General features: G+C 42.6%; 3 protein-coding genes across 4 annotated transcripts; 1 reads left to right on the top strand and 2 right to left on the bottom strand.

The window, feature by feature from the left end:
• Window positions 1-1,684: 1,684 nt before the first annotated feature.
• Window positions 1,685-8,259, bottom strand: LOC146991599 (uncharacterized). Of its 2 annotated transcripts, none has more exons than XM_085774925.1 (8): window positions 8,143-8,259; window positions 5,784-6,118; window positions 5,579-5,689; window positions 5,337-5,459; window positions 4,572-4,947; window positions 4,429-4,488; window positions 3,970-4,331; window positions 1,685-3,762 (listed from the first exon to the last, which is right to left on the bottom strand). In XM_085774925.1, exons 2-8 carry the CDS (start codon window positions 6,114-6,116, stop codon window positions 2,191-2,193), a joined length of 2,937 nt encoding a protein of 978 aa, XP_085631051.1. In that variant the 5' UTR covers window positions 6,117-6,118; window positions 8,143-8,259; the 3' UTR covers window positions 1,685-2,190. The 2 variants fall into 2 exon arrangements, with proteins under 2 accessions (XP_085631051.1, XP_085631040.1); XM_085774914.1 differs by lacking the exon at window positions 8,143-8,259 and adding an exon at window positions 6,782-6,956.
• On the bottom strand, window positions 7,701-12,493 carry hmgxb4b (HMG box domain containing 4b). Its single transcript, XM_085775385.1, has 6 exons — window positions 12,393-12,493; window positions 10,685-10,724; window positions 10,276-10,376; window positions 9,620-9,904; window positions 8,106-8,265; window positions 7,701-8,016 (listed from the first exon to the last, which is right to left on the bottom strand). Exons 2-6 carry the CDS (start codon window positions 10,698-10,700, stop codon window positions 7,886-7,888), a joined length of 693 nt encoding a protein of 230 aa, XP_085631511.1. The 5' UTR covers window positions 10,701-10,724; window positions 12,393-12,493; the 3' UTR covers window positions 7,701-7,885.
• Window positions 12,494-15,324: 2,831 nt separating this feature from the next.
• On the top strand, window positions 15,325-17,602 carry hmox1b (heme oxygenase 1b). Its single transcript, XM_085775353.1, has 6 exons — window positions 15,325-15,421; window positions 15,565-15,620; window positions 16,098-16,209; window positions 16,356-16,571; window positions 16,670-16,942; window positions 17,071-17,602. Exons 2-6 carry the CDS (start codon window positions 15,571-15,573, stop codon window positions 17,257-17,259), a joined length of 840 nt encoding a protein of 279 aa, XP_085631479.1. The 5' UTR covers window positions 15,325-15,421; window positions 15,565-15,570; the 3' UTR covers window positions 17,260-17,602.
• The last annotated feature ends 375 nt before the right edge of the window (window positions 17,603-17,977 follow it).

The following is a 17,977-nucleotide window of genomic DNA, read 5'->3' as shown; positions in this document are numbered from 1 at the left end:
TGTCTTTGCCTGCATGCTTGGCTCTGTCAAGTGGCCAGGAAACGCCTACAGTTAGAGCTGTCTCATTGACGGCCAACGAGTTTCCTGGAGAAGGAGTGGTGGCTGTGTATGCACGTATGTGAGTGTGTGTGTGTGTTGGTGTGTGGGGGGGGTTTCGGACATCTGGGGGCAAGAGCTTTGCATGGAATAAGGGAGTGGGGAAAAACAGAAAGAGAAAACAGCCACCAGGATGCTCTGGGAACCCCTACACACCCGGTTTCGGGACCACACAACAGGAAGGGCTGCTTTCACAACACTGTTACGGCTGCTTCTGCCCGCTCTGCTGTGCCAGGCTGGTCCGTCCCCTCCCTGCTTCACTCTGAAACCACTGAGAGGATTACAAAAGGTGGCAGGGGTCACACAATATGAAGGAGCCCTACACACACTAGAGCTTTTATAGAGGCGCAGTAAGACAAACTCTCACAAAATGCCTCCTGGTGTCTAGGTGTGAGGTGTTAACGTATAAAACAAAAATATACTTTTGAAAAATAGGACTGGAAATAATAAGCTAAGGCGTTACTAATAACCTGAACAATAGCTCAGTTATGTTTAGCAGTAAACCATGACAGTGTGACAGTGAGCCAACAGGTACAGTACCACGCCAGATCCTTGAAGATGAAAAGAGCCGTTTTCTTGTGCAATCATTCCACATCTAAAGATTGTCCTAATCATATCCTCAAACCGTATCTGCGACTGTATCTTTAGCTCTGCATGCAGTGTGAAAATATTATCCTTACTTTTGAAACTGAATCTTATTGTTTTTAACAAATATTATTGATAGATTTAGTCGCTGAAACTGCCATTTTGGCCTAAATTCATGTGCTCTGCCCGCTTAGCAGAATACAAGTTGCAGTATTTGTATTATAAATATTGCTGTCACTGTGATGCCCAATACTGGTCAAATTAAAACTGTATAACGTTAGGTCAGTGGTTCCCAACCTTTTTTGGCTGGTGACCCCATTTTGACATCACAAATGTTTGGCGACACTGCGATCATGTGCAGTCACATGAACGTGGCTGTCAATCAAGATGCACCAGCTCAGATATTTTTATATGCTGCATTTTATTTGAGCTCTTTATTTTCAAGAAAGTGAAAGTATAGAATACAGTTGTTTAAGATTGTGTGTGGTGTTTTTAATAATAATTTTTAAAAGAACAACTCGTTAAAAAAAAATTATCAGTAATTTTTTTAATCAATTACTACACATTTCAGGCGACCCCATTTGAATTCCAGGTGAACCCACGTGGGGTCCCGACCCCAAGGTTGAAAAACACTGCGTTACGTTGAGACTGCTGGGGTGTTAAACCTCTTCCCCTCTTCTGATAGAGCAAGCCAAGCAGGGTGATGCTGGCCTGGCTGGGACTTAGAGATAATGGCCATGCCTCCACCCCTCCTCTCCCAACCCTCTGCTGTGCCCCTCTTGCCATCAGAGTTACACCCACATGCACACAGAAATACCAATGGCTCCATTTCACCGGTCATGTACCGACTAAACCTTCACGTCTCATGAGGAGTGGTCATGCTAGAAGTGTTCTGAGCTTTAGGATGAGGATACAACCTTGGGGCTTAGCAGGCCATAAGGTTTAGTAAATGCAAAAACAGGCCAGCATTGAATGAACACTGGAAACGTTGAAAATATATATCTATATCAGATGAATCCTTTATTTATCGTTTTAAAACAGATCATATTCACAACAAAATATGTATTGAGACCTTTTGTGCCGAATTGTGAAGACAACAACACTGACAACAGACAATTACATTAAGTCTACAATGAATGTTTTAGGATTAGTAGTGTGAACTGAGTGAGTACAGTGTAGCTACTGTATGTGTAATATAATATTAAAAAAAACATTAATTTATCGTGAGAAGATGACACATTCTTGGTTAAAGAGTTAGCAAGAATAATAACGCCATTGTTACTGTATTTAACTCTAATATTATCATAGAGGATTTGCTACATCTTTCAAACTCTATACAAGATAAGCAACTAAAAACTTGTCATGTGCCCTAATCTATTTAGCCAAAGTTAATCCAAGATTATTAAGACCTAGAAATTGACCGCTATATACTTTCATGTATTAATTCACAGCAGAAAAAATATTTTACATTTGTTACATTTGTTTTACAAACATGCTCCGTTCAATCGTTCATTCACCTTTTAGTGCTTTCCCTCCTTGTTTTACCACTGAGTCAATACTGTTCTTCACAGTTCCCTCCATTTTTTTTGCAGCTTCGTCTGTCTTTGTGTTTCTCTTGCTGAGTTTTCTTCTGCCCACTTCAGTTACTGCTGATCCAGCAGCTGCCCCAACAACTGCACCGATGATGCCCCCCAAAAACACACCTAGCAGCAGACCCAGCAAAGCGCCCACGATGTCAACCTTGGGCACCTGTTTAGCAGTGGTTGCCATTTTCTCCCACACTGAGCTTTCCCTCACCATTTTGGCCCCTGCTTTGGCCCCTGAGCCCACCTTCCCCCACATCGGACTCTGTGCCACCTTCTTTGCACCAGCACCGATTCCGGCTCCAACTCGCACTGAACCGTCTGCCACCAGTTTAGCTCCGGTTTTGGCCCCTGCTCCTACTTTTCCCCACATCGGACTCTGCGCCAGATTCTTCGCCCCGGCTCCGATCCCAGCCCCAACACTCACTGATCTGCCTGCCACTACCTTGGCCCCTGAACCCACTTTTCCCCACATGGGACTTGCTGCAGCTGCTTTTGCTCCAGAACCCACCCATGCAGAGCCATCCACCACCACCTTGGGAACTCTGTTTCCTACGGCTTTGGACACATGTCCAGCACCAGCTCCCACCTTACTCCACATTGAACTATCGACCACCATCTTCTGGACGTTTTGTGCTCTGCTGCCAACTTTCCCCCACATTGGACTACTCCTCACCTTTTTTGCTTCCTCACCAACCCACACAGAGCTATCTGACAACAGTTTGGGTATGTTTTTTGCACTATTCTGCATTTTCTCCATAAGTGAACTTAAGAGTGACGGGGTCAAGCTGGAAAGCGTAATGGGAGGAATGCTTTCAATATTCATGGTGCTTATACTCATCTCTGCCTCATCCCTTGTTTTCTCAATCTCATCCTCTCTCACTTCCTCTTCTGCCTCAGCCACAGGCTGCATGTAGGTATGGAGCGCCCGCCTCTCAGAGCTGAGCTGTCCAACGACTCCTGGTTCTTGCTCTGGCTTTTTCCCTCTTCTCTCCCTCGCTATCTCCAGCTGTCTCTGCCTCACTCTGTTCTCTGCCTCCTGGAAAGCGGGACAAGAGTAACACTGCCCTCCGGCCTCCTTCACTGTCTGTTCCACTTTCTCTAACAGCTCCACCACATTCACCCGCTCTTTCTCGCCTCCTCCACTCTCCATCACATGAAACCTGTCTCTGCATCTCTCCACAAGTTTTAACAAATCCTCCCTCTGCCTGGCAATGTATGTCTCCATGCTGCTGTTGCCTGCCTTCCCACTTGCCCTCAAACGATCTGCGTGAGTAAAGAGCACCAGCGTGTAGCTCTGCACTGCCTCCAGGCCAAAAACAGTTTCGAGAGCTCCCAGTGCCTGGAGCTCAGTCTTTGCAGGTTGGTCTATGGGGACGCACAGGAGGAAGGCATGAGGACCAGGACTGGCCAAAGCAACACAGGAGGAGATTTGAGCTCGCACCTCATCTGGAGTTTGTTGTGTATTAAACCAGTCTGGGGTATCCACCACCGCCACCTGCAGGACAGAGAGGGCACATATGCAGTAATGTAAGAGCAAAGTCAACTCATGGGAAACCTGCCAGGTTCTATTGTTTTATGTCACAAAACAAGAAGAGGGGGCCAAAGTTTAGATTTTTGGGGGTTTTGGCACATAGTGTAATCAGTGGAAGGAAAATGAAAACATGTGAGCGAACGGGTTCATCATAACTTTTAAAACACTAACCCTTCTTCCTTCAATCAGTGCTTTCTTTTTCTCACACGCCTGCGTGATGGCTGTGAGGCTGTCCGGTTGTGACACAAACTCCTCCCACCCTAGGATCTTGTTACCAGCTGCACTTTTCCCCGCTCCAGATCGCCCAAGCAGCACCAGGCGCAGCTCTGAAGCGGACGAGGAGGATGAAGAGGATGAGGGAGGATTGGTAAAGGTTGAAGTGGAGGTGGATGAGGAGGTAGAGCAGCGGAACGAGGAAGGAGAGTCAGCGAAGGTTGGCGAGGAGTGTGGGAGGGAGAAGACGAGCGAATGAGGAGAAGTTGTCGGAGACACCTCAGGCGATTGCTTCTCAAAGCTGTTGATTCTGTGATGAACTAAAGGGTTTAAAAGAGAATCGCCATTATTTTATCATCTAACGTCATGTGAGATGTTGAGCGATATAATATGAGACACCGAGGTGCTGTGACTTACAAGTAGTTCTAACTTTTGGAGATGTTTGAGCCTCAGACATTTGTGAGAGTAGAGCTCCATCTACAGAGGAAAAACAGTAAATATGGGTCATACATGTTGAGGTTATTTCAAATATAGTGATGAATTGATTCACTGTCACTTACCTGCATTTAGTCTAAAACTGGGCGTCCTCCTCTTCTGGCTGTCATCTCGCTCCTTTGAATATGACTGCTCTGGTGCTGGAGATGAGTGAGGCCCATTGGTTGCTTGACGTTCATCTATTCTGTTTTCCACCACATCCCTCTCTTGTCCTCTCCTTTTCTCCAAGGTGGCACTGAACACATCTCCTGTATCACTACTCCCGTCTTTTTCTGTGTTTGGGATGCACGTTGATGTGACCATCTCTCTCCTTTCCTCCTTTTGAGCTCTGAAACTTTCCATAAGTTCTTGCTTTCTCTCCTTTACCCGTTTTTCCAGTTCTGTCTCCTCCTGGACTGTTTTCATGTGGTATAGCCCGTTTTTCTGCACCATATTGTCCACCTGTTACATCAAATGACAAAGAATAACCCACATGTACCCTTCAAATGTTACATTTGACAAAACCTGCTTCATTGGAGGAATGCCCATGGGTAATTCATCTTGAATCATTAAAACCAAAACTGGTCGTGACTATGACTGGGTGTGACTGTATGAGGGTGAAACTGCACGAGTGTGCCGAGACAAAAAAGAAAAAACTCAGACACATAGATTATGCAATTAAAATGAATTATTAAAAACATCTTTACAAAAAGAAAACACACAAACTGATTTTAAAAAAAATCAAATGACGATGGACAGTGGAAACAAAATGTCATCAAACAGTATATATTGAGAAATGAGCTAAAATGTGCAAACTTTGATGTTATTCTGACAGTGAGTCTTGTTTGTACCTTCTCCAGCAGCTCGCGAACCTGCTCCCTGTCCTGTTGCTGACGATTATTGATGACATGATACCTCCCTCCACAGCGATCAATGATCTGCCTCAGGCCTGGGTGTTCTTTCTGCAGGTATTCCTGTGGGAAAACAATTTGATTTGTGCAAATATAGACTTGCAAAAGTTGCTTTGGTTTCAAAATGTGTACAAATAAACAGGATAGTCCACTTGAAAGAGGCCATGTGTACACTCTCATACCTCTGCTGTTTTTCCCATCAAGTAGTCCCCACAGGTCAGCAGGACCATGGTGTGGTCCATTATCTCCTCCCCAAACACCTCAACCAGTTCTGCAGGCACACGGCCCTCCACCTTTGAACACCAGGGAATATAATTGTCAAATTCATTGTAAGCTGCATGCCTTTTATAACAAGTTTTATGACAACTGAAGCGTCAAAAAACCAACCTCTGTGAACTGGCTAACTGGCACCAGCAGCAAAACACCATGTGCACCTGGTGCTATCAGAGTCATTGCTCTCTCTGTCTCACGCTTGACGCTGTCCTCCATCTTGCCACCACTCCAGTACCATCTTGGCGCCTCCACAAGGGTGAGATTCCTGCCCTCAGAGAAGCCCTGTCGCAGCTGGCAGCTCCTGGAGGCAGTGGAGAAGATGGGGGACAGCTCGCCCAGGACCGTGTCTGCTGATGATGTCTTGCCACATCCGAGGTTTCCCAAAAGAACAAGCCTCAGGTCAGGGGTCGAGGAGCCGTTGTAGCTCCCTCTCAAGTGTTCACTCATTGCTGCAAATGGAGACAGGAAGGTGGGCATGTTGTGACAATGCATGTTCATACATGTGTGGCCATTATCAAAAGTTCATCTATAAGGACTTGAGAAGGTGATATCACACATAGCACTGGGAAAAGTTGCGTTGCAGGTTAATCACCTTTCTTCCTTGTGTGAGGAAGTGAACGCTTGTGTTTAATATCCCACATCCAATCCTATTAAGTGTGCCTGACACTCCACACCTCGCCAGTCCTGTCCGACTACATTCTGCCTGGGATTTTCTATTTGTAATGATCCACAAACATACACACTATAAACACATCCACAGGTACAACTCGTCTAACAGTAAAGACCCAACATTTTACACTGCAAGTTCACCAGGATATTACGAAACATGTATTATTACTTCTTAAGTGAAACTCAAACTTTTCCTTAAACCAATACTTAAAATAAAGATCATCATTGTCACATAATACATAACACTGACAACCCAGACTGACACACAGCTGCTGGAATGACACTAGTCCACAAATGGGCAAATTATTGTGATCCAATGATAATATGCTCAATATGGTCCCCCCAAAAAACAAAAAACAAAAACTAATATAATTGCTATAGTTCATTACCACTTACAAGTAACCAGGTACAAAAAGGTACCAAATCATAAGAAACATACTCACTCAGGCTTGTGTTGATGTCGTGTTCATGTATCGTCTCTTTTAGTGCTCCGTTTGTTCAGCTGTCACAGAGTTATGTCTCATCCAGAGAGCTTCTCAGTCGACTGAGAGCTGCCTAGCTGAGTGAGCTTTGCCGTTTCAGGGAACCTCCTGTCTCACCACTCCCAACTTTGAGCACATGCACAAATGAACACACTCTTTAGTATATACTTTTCATGCACAACAGGTTTCTTTGTTTGCCGACTGCTAAGCATTCCAAGATGGGGTGGAGGAAGAGTATCCCCGGGCACATGTGAATCATTCTACCTTAAGTTTTATTGGTGACGCCCATGACGTTGTCAGAACATGGGGATGTCTATCAGATTAGCTGTCGCCGCAGGTTTTAATTCATCAAGGTAAAATATCACCAAAAATATTAGGACGTGCTGCAACCACCACCTTGGGGTGTGACTGAACAGATATGAAGTTAAAATGTCATTGGAAGCATTTCTGCTTTTGTTGTGTGTTATCAGATGTGAACTGATGTGGAACTAGCTCTTTGCAGTTTCTTTATTTAGAGTCTAAACCTCTAAAGCATCATGTTTCCATTCTACTGAGTCTGGGTCGTCCATAGCTGTTGAATTTATTGATAATTTGAGTGGTTACAGACAGACGGTCTCATAATATCTGCTTCACTGTTACACTCCACAACAAAACTCACTGCTAAGAGTGAGTAAAATAAGCCAATAACTGTTGGAAAATGTTGAATCATATACAGCTGCTCGTGGTTTATTGGAAGAGCTTGTCAATGTGACAATCACACATGTGCCCAATGGCTTCTGCATCAACTGTCTACTAGTAATGAGCAGTCAATATATCATCACCCAAGATTCACATATCAGAGGTGCTGAGAATATAGTTATGTTCCTGTAAACTGGCTGATGCATTCTTACAGTTTCTCCAGATTTTTTTTTAACTGTGGAAATGGCATTAACATTAGATCTAAGAAGAAATCTAAGAGGATATTAATTGGCTCTGGTACCAGTTCTAATGAAGACGTGTGCATAATGTGTTGCTCAAATACATCTTTTAATTAAACAACCAACACAAAAACATGAACTACTATATTCAAGTGAACATTTCTACATGTAAATTATTCAAAATTTCTTTCAGCGTATCACAGGATGTGTGTGGCCAGTCTTCATCATCACTCAAAGTCCCGGCATCACATAAGAAATGTTTTCCAGAGTTGATGCCTTAAGAAAGACATTTAAAAAAAAAAATCCCAGTGAGGTGATTAAAAAAAACTGGCTGAACAATCATGTGCAGTCACTTGTGCATATGTGGACAAATGTGTGTCTGTGTGTGTGGCAGGTGTGTCTCACCAGTGTGTGTTGTGTGCAGCTCCTGAGCTCCGGTATCTGTGCAGTGAGGCAGATTAGAGGAGCCAGGGCACACAGCAGGGAGTCCAAGAGCAGAGACAAGCTGCCGGACATGCACACCATTTTCTGCAGAGACACTAAAGATTCTTTAATTCATTCAATATGATGCATGTTCTCCAGAAAAATAAACAAAACACACCCCTCTTGATCTTTTGCTCAGCTATAAGCTTCGGACAGAGGGACATTGCAAAAAAAAAGATTCCTGTTGACTGGAGCAGAGAAACCAGTCAAGTGTTTTAAATTTCAGGACTGCTTTATCACACAGCCTTCAAAATGTCTTTCCATAAATTTTCCCAGAATACTTTACATAAGAATCAGTCGTTTTAAAAATCTCATAAGAGAAAACTACTCTGAATATATTCAATCTACGCTAACATGAATATCCTAAAATAAAGGAATTATTTTGGTAGTTTTCCTCATCTTTCTTCCATAAGCATCAATATGTAAAAACTTTCCCACACATTCTTTGATGTAATATTTACGTATTTATGACTGAAACATAATATAATTTCTTAAATTAAAAATTAAAAAAAAAAATCTGCAACACAAGCAGATCAATATGAACAACATTATTACTTTAACAAAACAGCCTGAATAAAAAACAGTTTTCCAAGCTTGGTGATCATGTAAACATGTTTGGCCACTGTTCATTATTTATGTGATATTTTATGTGTGTAATTTGCTCCGGTGGTTTTCTTTGCGCAGTAAGCAAACTAAGTGTAATCTGATTTACACGTCCAATATCTACAAAAGAAAACAAGGTTAAATTTGAACTTTTCTCTTAATTTTACACAGCGGCTTCTTACAACTAATCAAATCTGATTTATTGTTCAGCTCCAGAATAAAATTCACCACATTCGAAATCACTAAATATTTCTCAACTATATGGCACACAAATTGTTTCAACCCTATCTCGCTCGCTCTGTATTTTCATCTCTCAGTGTCCACAAGTCATTCTAGTAGTTCGATTACAGTAGGTTTATGACACGGAACATCAGCTGATAAGACACAACATCAGGTGACCCTTCTGAGGAAGACTGCAGTAGTCGAAACATTTAAATACATATAGCATGTGTATAAAATTTAAATTATGTAATAATTGTTCCTATACGTCTGTCTAAAAGAGCATGCATAATACTTTGCAGCCTTTCTAGCATTCATTTTGTTGCCTAGTGCAGCTGGCTGGATTTACTCATCACCATTTGTTGTGTTTGTTCACATATTTGCTCGTCTGCTGTGCCAGATGGGCATAACATCCCACATCTGTCAGTTTAAAAGATGACCAGCCAAAGATGAAAACCATGTAATACTCCGGGTTCATAATACAACACCTCAGGTTACGTCATGATTTTTAAAGTCATCCCATTATGGAGGCACAGCGATACAAACGGTGTGTTTTATCCTCAGTGAATCTACTCACATCTGTCTCCTGAAGATGTTGCCCAATCAAGGACAAGGATTCCCCAAGGAGGTGTAGGTGGGCTGCAGCACTTACAGGACCCCTATCACAACAGCCAGGAGTCTTACACCTGGATCTGAGAGCATCCCAGGGACTGAAGGGACTACAGGTGTCAGTCATTGACAGACAAGGCCTGTGGGTTACTGGAGTGGCAGGAAGGGTTAGCGCTGGGCTAGTGGTGCTGTCTACTATGCTGTGCCGGTCATCTACATAAACTGAGTTCTCCTGCATGGAGCTTGAACTTTCCTGGAAGAAACACAGAGGAAGAAAACTGATGAGTGATGGTGAAAGTGGAGAGGATACTTGGGAGAAGTTTCAATGCAGCTCAATGCTGCTCTCTGCTGTACAACATGAACACAACAGGTTGTTGTCACTATCCTGGGAGACAGTTTATATATTAGTTCAAAGAATAGGCAGAAAATGGTAAGTGAAAGCAAAGGAATTTTGTATTGATCCTGATCGATTAAGAGTTTTAACAGTTCAGGATTTGTAATTTGGGGATAACGTTTTAAAAAAAAGTTTTGTCTGGCCTCTTTAAAGATTACATTTGTACTGATTTCTTTCAATATAAAAATGTATTAACTACCATGTTTATTACAACTCGTCTGTTCTCTCACCTCTTCCCCTCCTCCTCTCTCTCCCCATCTGTGGTGTGACATGCTGACTGGACAGGCAGACAGGAAGGCCGAGGCCTCATTAAGCTCAGTTCCTCTACTACCTGCAATTAAGAGACAATATAAAGATGGCCTTATCAAAACCTTAATTTTCATCTTTATAGGTTTACAATTAACAAGATAGGCTAAGCAAAAACCTCACATGAACTTTTAACGACTGATGATGAATGATTTATCTGCAATTTAAAAAGAAAATCATATTCATAAATTTAAATGAAAATATAAATGTCCTCCTCTTAAGAAATTTCCAATTTCTGCACCTTTAGACACTGTAGTCACATGATTACTTTTTTAATACAGTACACACATGGGTGGGTGCATGGGTGCATGCAAAGTTTAGGCTACTCCTTACCAGACTGTCGTCGCATTTTGCTGAAGGAGCATTTTTGTTTCTGAAAAGAAGATAGATTTAAGATGACTGACAAAACAACAGTAATGTATTTCCCATATCAGCAGTTAAACAAAGTAATGGTAATAGTGTTACATTCACACATACATTCATAATGTAGCTACAGAATAATATCTCATGAAAGAAACTGTAGTCATAACAAAATCTCAGAGCAAAAGTGCACCAAATTATTCACACCACTACAATGACCTTCGACTCTTACAGCTGAGATAAGACAACATGTACTAAACTGCAGAGCATGAACTCACACAGCCATAAACTTGCAAAAGACTGCCACAAAGCAGCACAGAACAGAACTGATTAATCTGCAGAAAAATTACCACTGCAAGACAACATGTTATAACATTAGTGCAGACATACCAGGGCCGGCTCTACGCAGGGGCAAGAGGGGGCAGCGCCCCCTCAAATAAATGTTTGCCACCTCAAATCCAAATTTTAGAAGTTGAGAAAGCACATTTTAATATACTCAAAAAATGTGTATATTACAAGTTGACAAAATTATCTGCAGTCGCACAAAAATCTGCCGAAAAATGGACACTGTCCTTTTCTGAAATGTTCTGTTCTTTTTATTCTTAAGACTACCTTGACCATAGTAGACCCCCCCCCAGACAAAGTGCAGTCCACTTCTCCAGGTTGGGGTTGGACACATAGTCAACAACCCAATTCAATGAAGTTACTATAAGCACAGAGAAAAAAAAGTGCTGGAGCATGATGTGTTCACATGATGCCCCCTTCACATTTCTGACTGCCCCCTCATATATGCCTGCCTAGAACCGGCCCTGAGCCATACACTGTAAATGCATTATGATAAGTCCAGCTCCTTATGTCAGCCTAGTGTTGACATTCAGTTGCAGCTGAAAATTAATTTTGTACAGTCCGTGTTTCTAATTTTGAGGATAACATTAAATGACTTCTAGTTCTATCTGTATGTAAGTGTATGTCTGCCTTGGGTCCTGGGGGTGACTGATGCCCTCAGCCTCAACCAGGAGCAGTGGAGGTGAGCACCACCTCCTTCTTCCACAGATTCATCTATTCAGTGTTAATCAGCATCTGTTGGTGGTAAAAGCTGCTACAAGTTGAAATATCCACTGAATAAACTTTTACTTTGTTTAATGTGTGGAATATGAATAAAAACCAAAGTGAGGAGCCACGACCACATCTATTCTCAGCCAGTCTGTCAGTGATTCTTACTATGGCCGCAGCCCATGGATGTTATAGATCCATGCCGCAGCTGTAGGCTATTAGGCTACTTTTTTTTTTTTCCCCAAAAAACTGTCTGCTTCCTGTTTTCTCCCTTGCTGCCTTGGTGAGTATCGGAGCCCCATTGAAGATGGCTTTTTACCAGTCGTCAGGCACGAGCTCAACTCAGAGTCGACTGAACTAACTCAGATCAGCTGTTCTGGAAATGAAAACTCAGGAGTTTCACCTCACAAAGTAGGCTACTATGTCAACTCAGAGTTCAGGATTAGGCCCAGAGTGTGTTGAACCTCCTTTCTGGCCTCCAGCCACGGTCAACAACAACAACAACAGAGCGACAGAAACAAACACAAAGCTAAAAAAAAAAAATTGAAATAAAAAACCTGTCGTGAAGGTTGGTAATTGACTTAACAACTAAATGACAGAGACGGTGTTAAAAACTTGTGATAAAAACCTCGTCTTTTCCGTAGGTAGACTCGGTGAACTCACGGCTGGAGTCGCTCCAGTGAGTGTGGAGGACAAACCGCTGACTCACGGTTAGCTCCCCCTCCCCTTCCTTCCTTCCCCGCTGTATGCCGCGGAGTCATGTTAAGCTACCAATTAAGGATGTGGAGTCGCAGCTGGCGATGCGCTTTTCAGTGAGTCCGCAGCTCGAGGTGGACGAACCCCTGAATGTGTCTATAGATTATAGGCATTGAAATGTAGCCTATGGAATTTTAAAATATCATTTTGATAACAGTGATTCTTAAGCCAAGTGAGTTTTTCTTTTGTGTAAAGTAGGCTAACAATCACAGCATAGCAATTGTTAGACTTATATGCACCTGTGATCAAACAATGGTCTTCAGAAGAAACCTGGGGCCTCATTTATCAAAGAGCGTGTAAAAGTCCTCTTAAATTTTCAGTACGACGGAAAGGCAAAATGTGCGTACGACCAAAAAATATACACTCTTTTCAGATCTATCAAACTCCGCGTACACGCGGCTGCACGGTATTTCCCTTGATAGATCACACCGGACCTGAGAAAAGCGTGGATGAGAACACGCCTCATACCCAGCCCCTACACAACCATAAGTGGTCAATGCAAATCAGTTACGTGCATATTAAGTAGCCATGTGCACTCTGGAAACGTGTGGAATGACGTCAGTGGAAGACGGTGAAGACAACAGACGGACGGAGAGCGGAGAAAGAAGCGGAATTTCTCTGAAAGCGAGATACACGGTAACACGGCAATATCAGTCAGAAACATCATCTTGCATTGAAAGGCTTCAATAAATACAAAAAACTCCCAAATCTAAATGAAACAGAACAGAAAGAAGAAGAATCATATTTATTCTGCCCCTTATTTTAGATTATGTCATAATAATTTAAAGCAGGGTTTCCACTGCCAGTCAGTACTTTGCACCACTTTCCACTAACCCCCAACTTCCGTTCACTGGAAGACTTTGATTTTCATTTGTGCATAGCTATAGCCTATATTTAAAAAAAAAACAAAAAAACATTGAAGTCCACCAGTCTGTGACTTTTCCTAAAATGATGTTGGGCAGCACCCAGTTTTGTTAAATACAATAAATATTATTCACACAAAAAATATGGATCATGTTTTCTCATTTGCTTTGATTTGCGCCGACATTATTGGGCTTGCTGCTTGCTTGTGTGTGTCCAGTCTGGCTACGTAACACACGCACGTCGCAGAAATTATTTTCCAGACTGGACAGACGGGTTGTGGAAGAGGTGTAGCCTACATGCAAGGGAAAAATATCAATATGATATCAAAAGAAAACGAAATTCGTTTTATAAAGCCAGTATTTAGGAGCAAACTAGTGTAAATGCACAGGGGAAAAATCTGAGTCGCTGTGCTTTTCATGTAAAGTGCCGACGTCAACACGTGTGCGGCGGTGGTGGTGGTGGTGGGGGGGGGGTCATCATCACCACCACTTGCTACTTCAAACAGTGTCCGCGCTCCTCTCTCCCTCGCATACTGCAGTTCTCTGACTCTGCAGCGGTGTCGCCAATTCCTCTTGTTCTTCAAAAAGCGTGTAAATGCCGGTACGCCATGGTCGGACCTGGCAGGTCTGTCCATTGCTTGACCTTAATTGTGTTATGGGAGCAGCATAAATTTTGCCAGGCCATATCACCCAACATCATCACTGATGCTCCTGTGGCTGATTGGGAGCAAATCGCTGCAGCGGGTTGCAAAATCATGCAGAAAGTCAGTTTAAGGAACCACAAGTTCAAACTGTCTGAGGACCTGCAGCTTAACATGAACTAGACTAGCAAAAGGGAGTGAGCACCTAACATCACACCCCTATGTGATCATCTCATACCTCAACTAGCCTACAGCTCTGTTGAACCTGCTTCGTAGTATCTTTGATGGTCAAATCTATAGTCTGGGGGTTCCTGGTTGGTTGAAGGGCCAGCCCTACTCTTGTTAGGACAGAGTAGGGCGGGCCCCCTCAACTAATCAGGAACCCCCAGACCAAAATAGATTTGATTGCTCAAAGATACTGGGAGCTGTAGGCTTTTCAGGCTGCTGCATACAGATACATAGAGAAACACTGTGATTGCCCCAAACACACAGACCTTTCCTTACTGATAGCTGAATGGGAAAACACAATTTTCTAAAAAAAAAAAAAAAAAAATGTTTTTAAAACAAATGCTGCCTACCCCAGCTTTAAATTTGGGACTTATTGTCTATGGACAGATTTAAAAAGTGCCTCAAGATTAGCCTTAATTTGACTGGACACACCCTTACTTCAAAAATATATTTTTTAAATGTGTTAATTCTTAACAACTACATGTCACTTCCACCTCTTGACATTGCACTACCTACATGGAACCTGCATGTTAACTCATGTTTAGCTGAACAGTGTCTTCCATGTGACCGCTGACAGTCTTATCAGTAAATCTGTAATGTGCTTTAACTTGTTTCTTGGGAACCAACTGAAAACGTCTGATGTATTGTCTTGACACAGTCATGAGATTGTTTGGTCTGGTTAGTCACTGTTTCGACACCTCCTCCCAGTCAGGCCTCAGAAACTCGCCATGTCATGTTTAGAGCCGTGCTCCTGCTCCCCCCTGGTTCAACTTTGGAATTCCACAACTGCATTGTCATGTTTAGCCCTCCTCCCTCTCCTGTTTCCAGGGCATGGCTAAAACTTCCTTACTCATGCTAAGTCCCCTCTAGTCCCTCCCTCTGCACTTTTTCAAGCTGTGCTCAGAGTTGCTGCATCATGTTAACTCTCAGTCCCTCCTACTGTTTTTGCTGAAGTTGCCAGATCATGTTTAGCTGAGGTTTGTGACACGGAGTTCCTGTTTTCATTCTGCTGCTGGAGGGAGGAGGAGACAAAGGAGGGCGGTATAAAAGAGGGACAAAACGGTACCATTGCACACAGAGCACAGCACAAACTGTACTGGACATCCTGAGAGGACACAGTGAATCACTGTGGACATAGACAAAACCTAACGGACTAACAGACCTAACTGGTGAGTAAAACACAATATTTACACTGAACATCATATCTCAAGTTGAAGTTTTCTACCTCTTGAATCACTGCATAATACTAATGATCATGCTAGAAGATGGTTTATGATGTATAGGCTAAATCCATATTTCTTTTAATTTCAAGGCCACAATGGAGACAGAGAATAAGACGCAGATGCCAACAGAGCAGATAACAGACAGGTAGGAATGTGCTGCTCTGATTTTATTATATCTCTATATTTTGTTTCCATTACTTCTTCATATTGCACCAGAAGTCTAGCATCCACAGTGTTGGATTTAGTTTTACTGTGGTACAAAGATTTTTCTTCAAAACTTAATGTCTTGCACAAGATTTTGTTTATCACAAATTCACATTTGTGCTGCAGCATCCAATGTAGGTCTCTAGTGTGTGCAGACTTTGTGTTTCAGCTTGCAAGTTTATCAGCTGCACAGACATCGCCTACTACAGTACATTAGATAAACATCTGGGTGCACTGATCCATACACATGATGGGACTGTACTTTCGAGTACAGTGTTTGCCCTATATGTCTGTTTTCTGTCAATTGTGCCAAACTATGAGAACTGCAGTGAGTCATTACTGTGGTCAGAAAGTACCTATTTTCAAAACATTACAAGTTGAGCTTTCTGTACTGATTGTGATTCATCGCCTCTTGCAGGGATCTGTCTGAACAAATCAAAAAGGTGACTAAAGAGAGCCACGTCAGGGCAGAAAACACAGAACTGATGATGAGCTTCCAGAGGGCACAAGTCACCCTCACACAATATAAGGTAACATATTGCAAAATGCTCAAATAAATTATATAATATAATTTATTTACTTACCTTTGCAAACCTTTACCTACAGCAGTCTAATGATACTGGGATCCAGTGGCTTTTGGTCTGACACCATCTCTTCTCCTCCTTCTCCTGTTCAGCTCCTCCTATGCTCGCTGCATGAGATCTACCAGGCTTTGGAGGAAGAGTTGGACAGGAACTCAGACCACCCTGGCGTTGCACCAATTTACTTCCCCACTGAACTGGCGAGGCTGGAGTCCATCGAGAAGGACCTGGAGTTCTTCTACGGCCAGGACTGGAGAGAGAAGATCGTTGTCCCTGCAGCCACTAAAAGATACTGCCACCGACTCAGACAGGTACATTACAGACACTTGTTTCAACGTTTTTTTAAACGCATCTCTCTCTGTCTGCAAGGCTATATGGGAATAACACATTTTCATCCTTGATTCTTTAGATTGGTAAAGAAAATCCTGAATTTCTGCTTGCCCACGCTTACACCCGGTACCTCGGTGACCTGTCTGGAGGGCAGGTCCTGGGTCGAATCGCCCAGAAGTCCATGGGGCTTAAGAGCAACGAGGGTCTGTCGTTCTTTGCCTTTCCTGGAGTCACCAGCCCCAACCTATTCAAACAGCTGTACCGCAGCCGGATGAACAGTGTGGAGCTGACGGAGGAGGAGAGGAACGGCGTGCTGGAGGAGGCCGTCAGAGCCTTCGAGTTTAACATTCAGGTGAGGAGCAGTGGCGGTTAAACAGAGCAAGAGACCTAAAAGAAGGGGCATCACACACTGACAACAGCTTTACTATACAAGTTAATCTTTCAAGCAGCTGATGGGCATTCTTGTCTTTGTTTTTACAGGTCTTCGATGATTTACAGAAGCTGGTGTGTGTCACTGAAAGCCAGCGACAGAGCCCTGCCACACACTCCAAATCAGTAAAGACACTCCAGGTCCCTGGAACCATTATCAACGCCTCTCCACTGCTGAGGATGGTCCTGGGACTCTTTGTGGCTCTGGCTACTGTCAGTATGGGAATCTACGCTTTCTAGAGACGAAACACAACAATACATACTGTGTATTGGACTGTTGACTATGAAGACCTTAGGATCTTTGCTTTTGTACTGTAAGCCTATTAAAGCCATAGCTGACTGTAGGTCTGTAAGATTTAAAATGTATAAATAACAAAATGCTGTGTGAATTTTTTGTAATTTAACTGAGAACCACATTTGTATGTACATAGAGTGTAATTTTTAACAGTGTAGTTTTTAATTCTACTATTTTCTGTGTAACACTGAAATGATGCATGGAATAACATGTGAAACAAGTGTGCTTTAAATGCTGTAAATACAATATTTTTAAATAAAATATTTTGTTAAAAAAACCAAGAAAAAACACCCTTTCTCTTGCAGTTTTGTGAGATACTTGTCTGTGCTTCCGTCGGTACTGTCCATGCAAGCTATTTTCTTTGACTGGGTATGACACTGCTGATGTTCACAGTCCAGCTGGTTGACATTTCCACTAATGTTTTGGCATCTGACCATGTGCCTGCTGTTGATCTGGCCTTTGGTCTTGGATTGCAAGATCAATGAACGCAATTGCTGGTAAACTATAACACAGTTATATTTGTCCTGTTTTTTTATCAGGCTAGAACCTTCAGAAATTACCACTGGTACTATTCCATGATTTTTCTTACAATACAGTATGTCAGTATTTGTAAAAACTCCATCCAAACCCCAGGGATTTGACTTCTAGACATCCAGGACTGAC

This window comes from Trachurus japonicus, chromosome 1 (genome assembly GCF_045865225.1).
Source record: "Trachurus japonicus isolate A0001 chromosome 1, Traja_1.0".
NCBI lineage: Eukaryota > Metazoa > Chordata > Actinopteri > Carangiformes > Carangidae > Trachurus > Trachurus japonicus.
The sequence above is the reverse complement of the archived record's forward strand: the minus strand, read 5'-3'. Positions and strand labels throughout refer to the sequence as shown.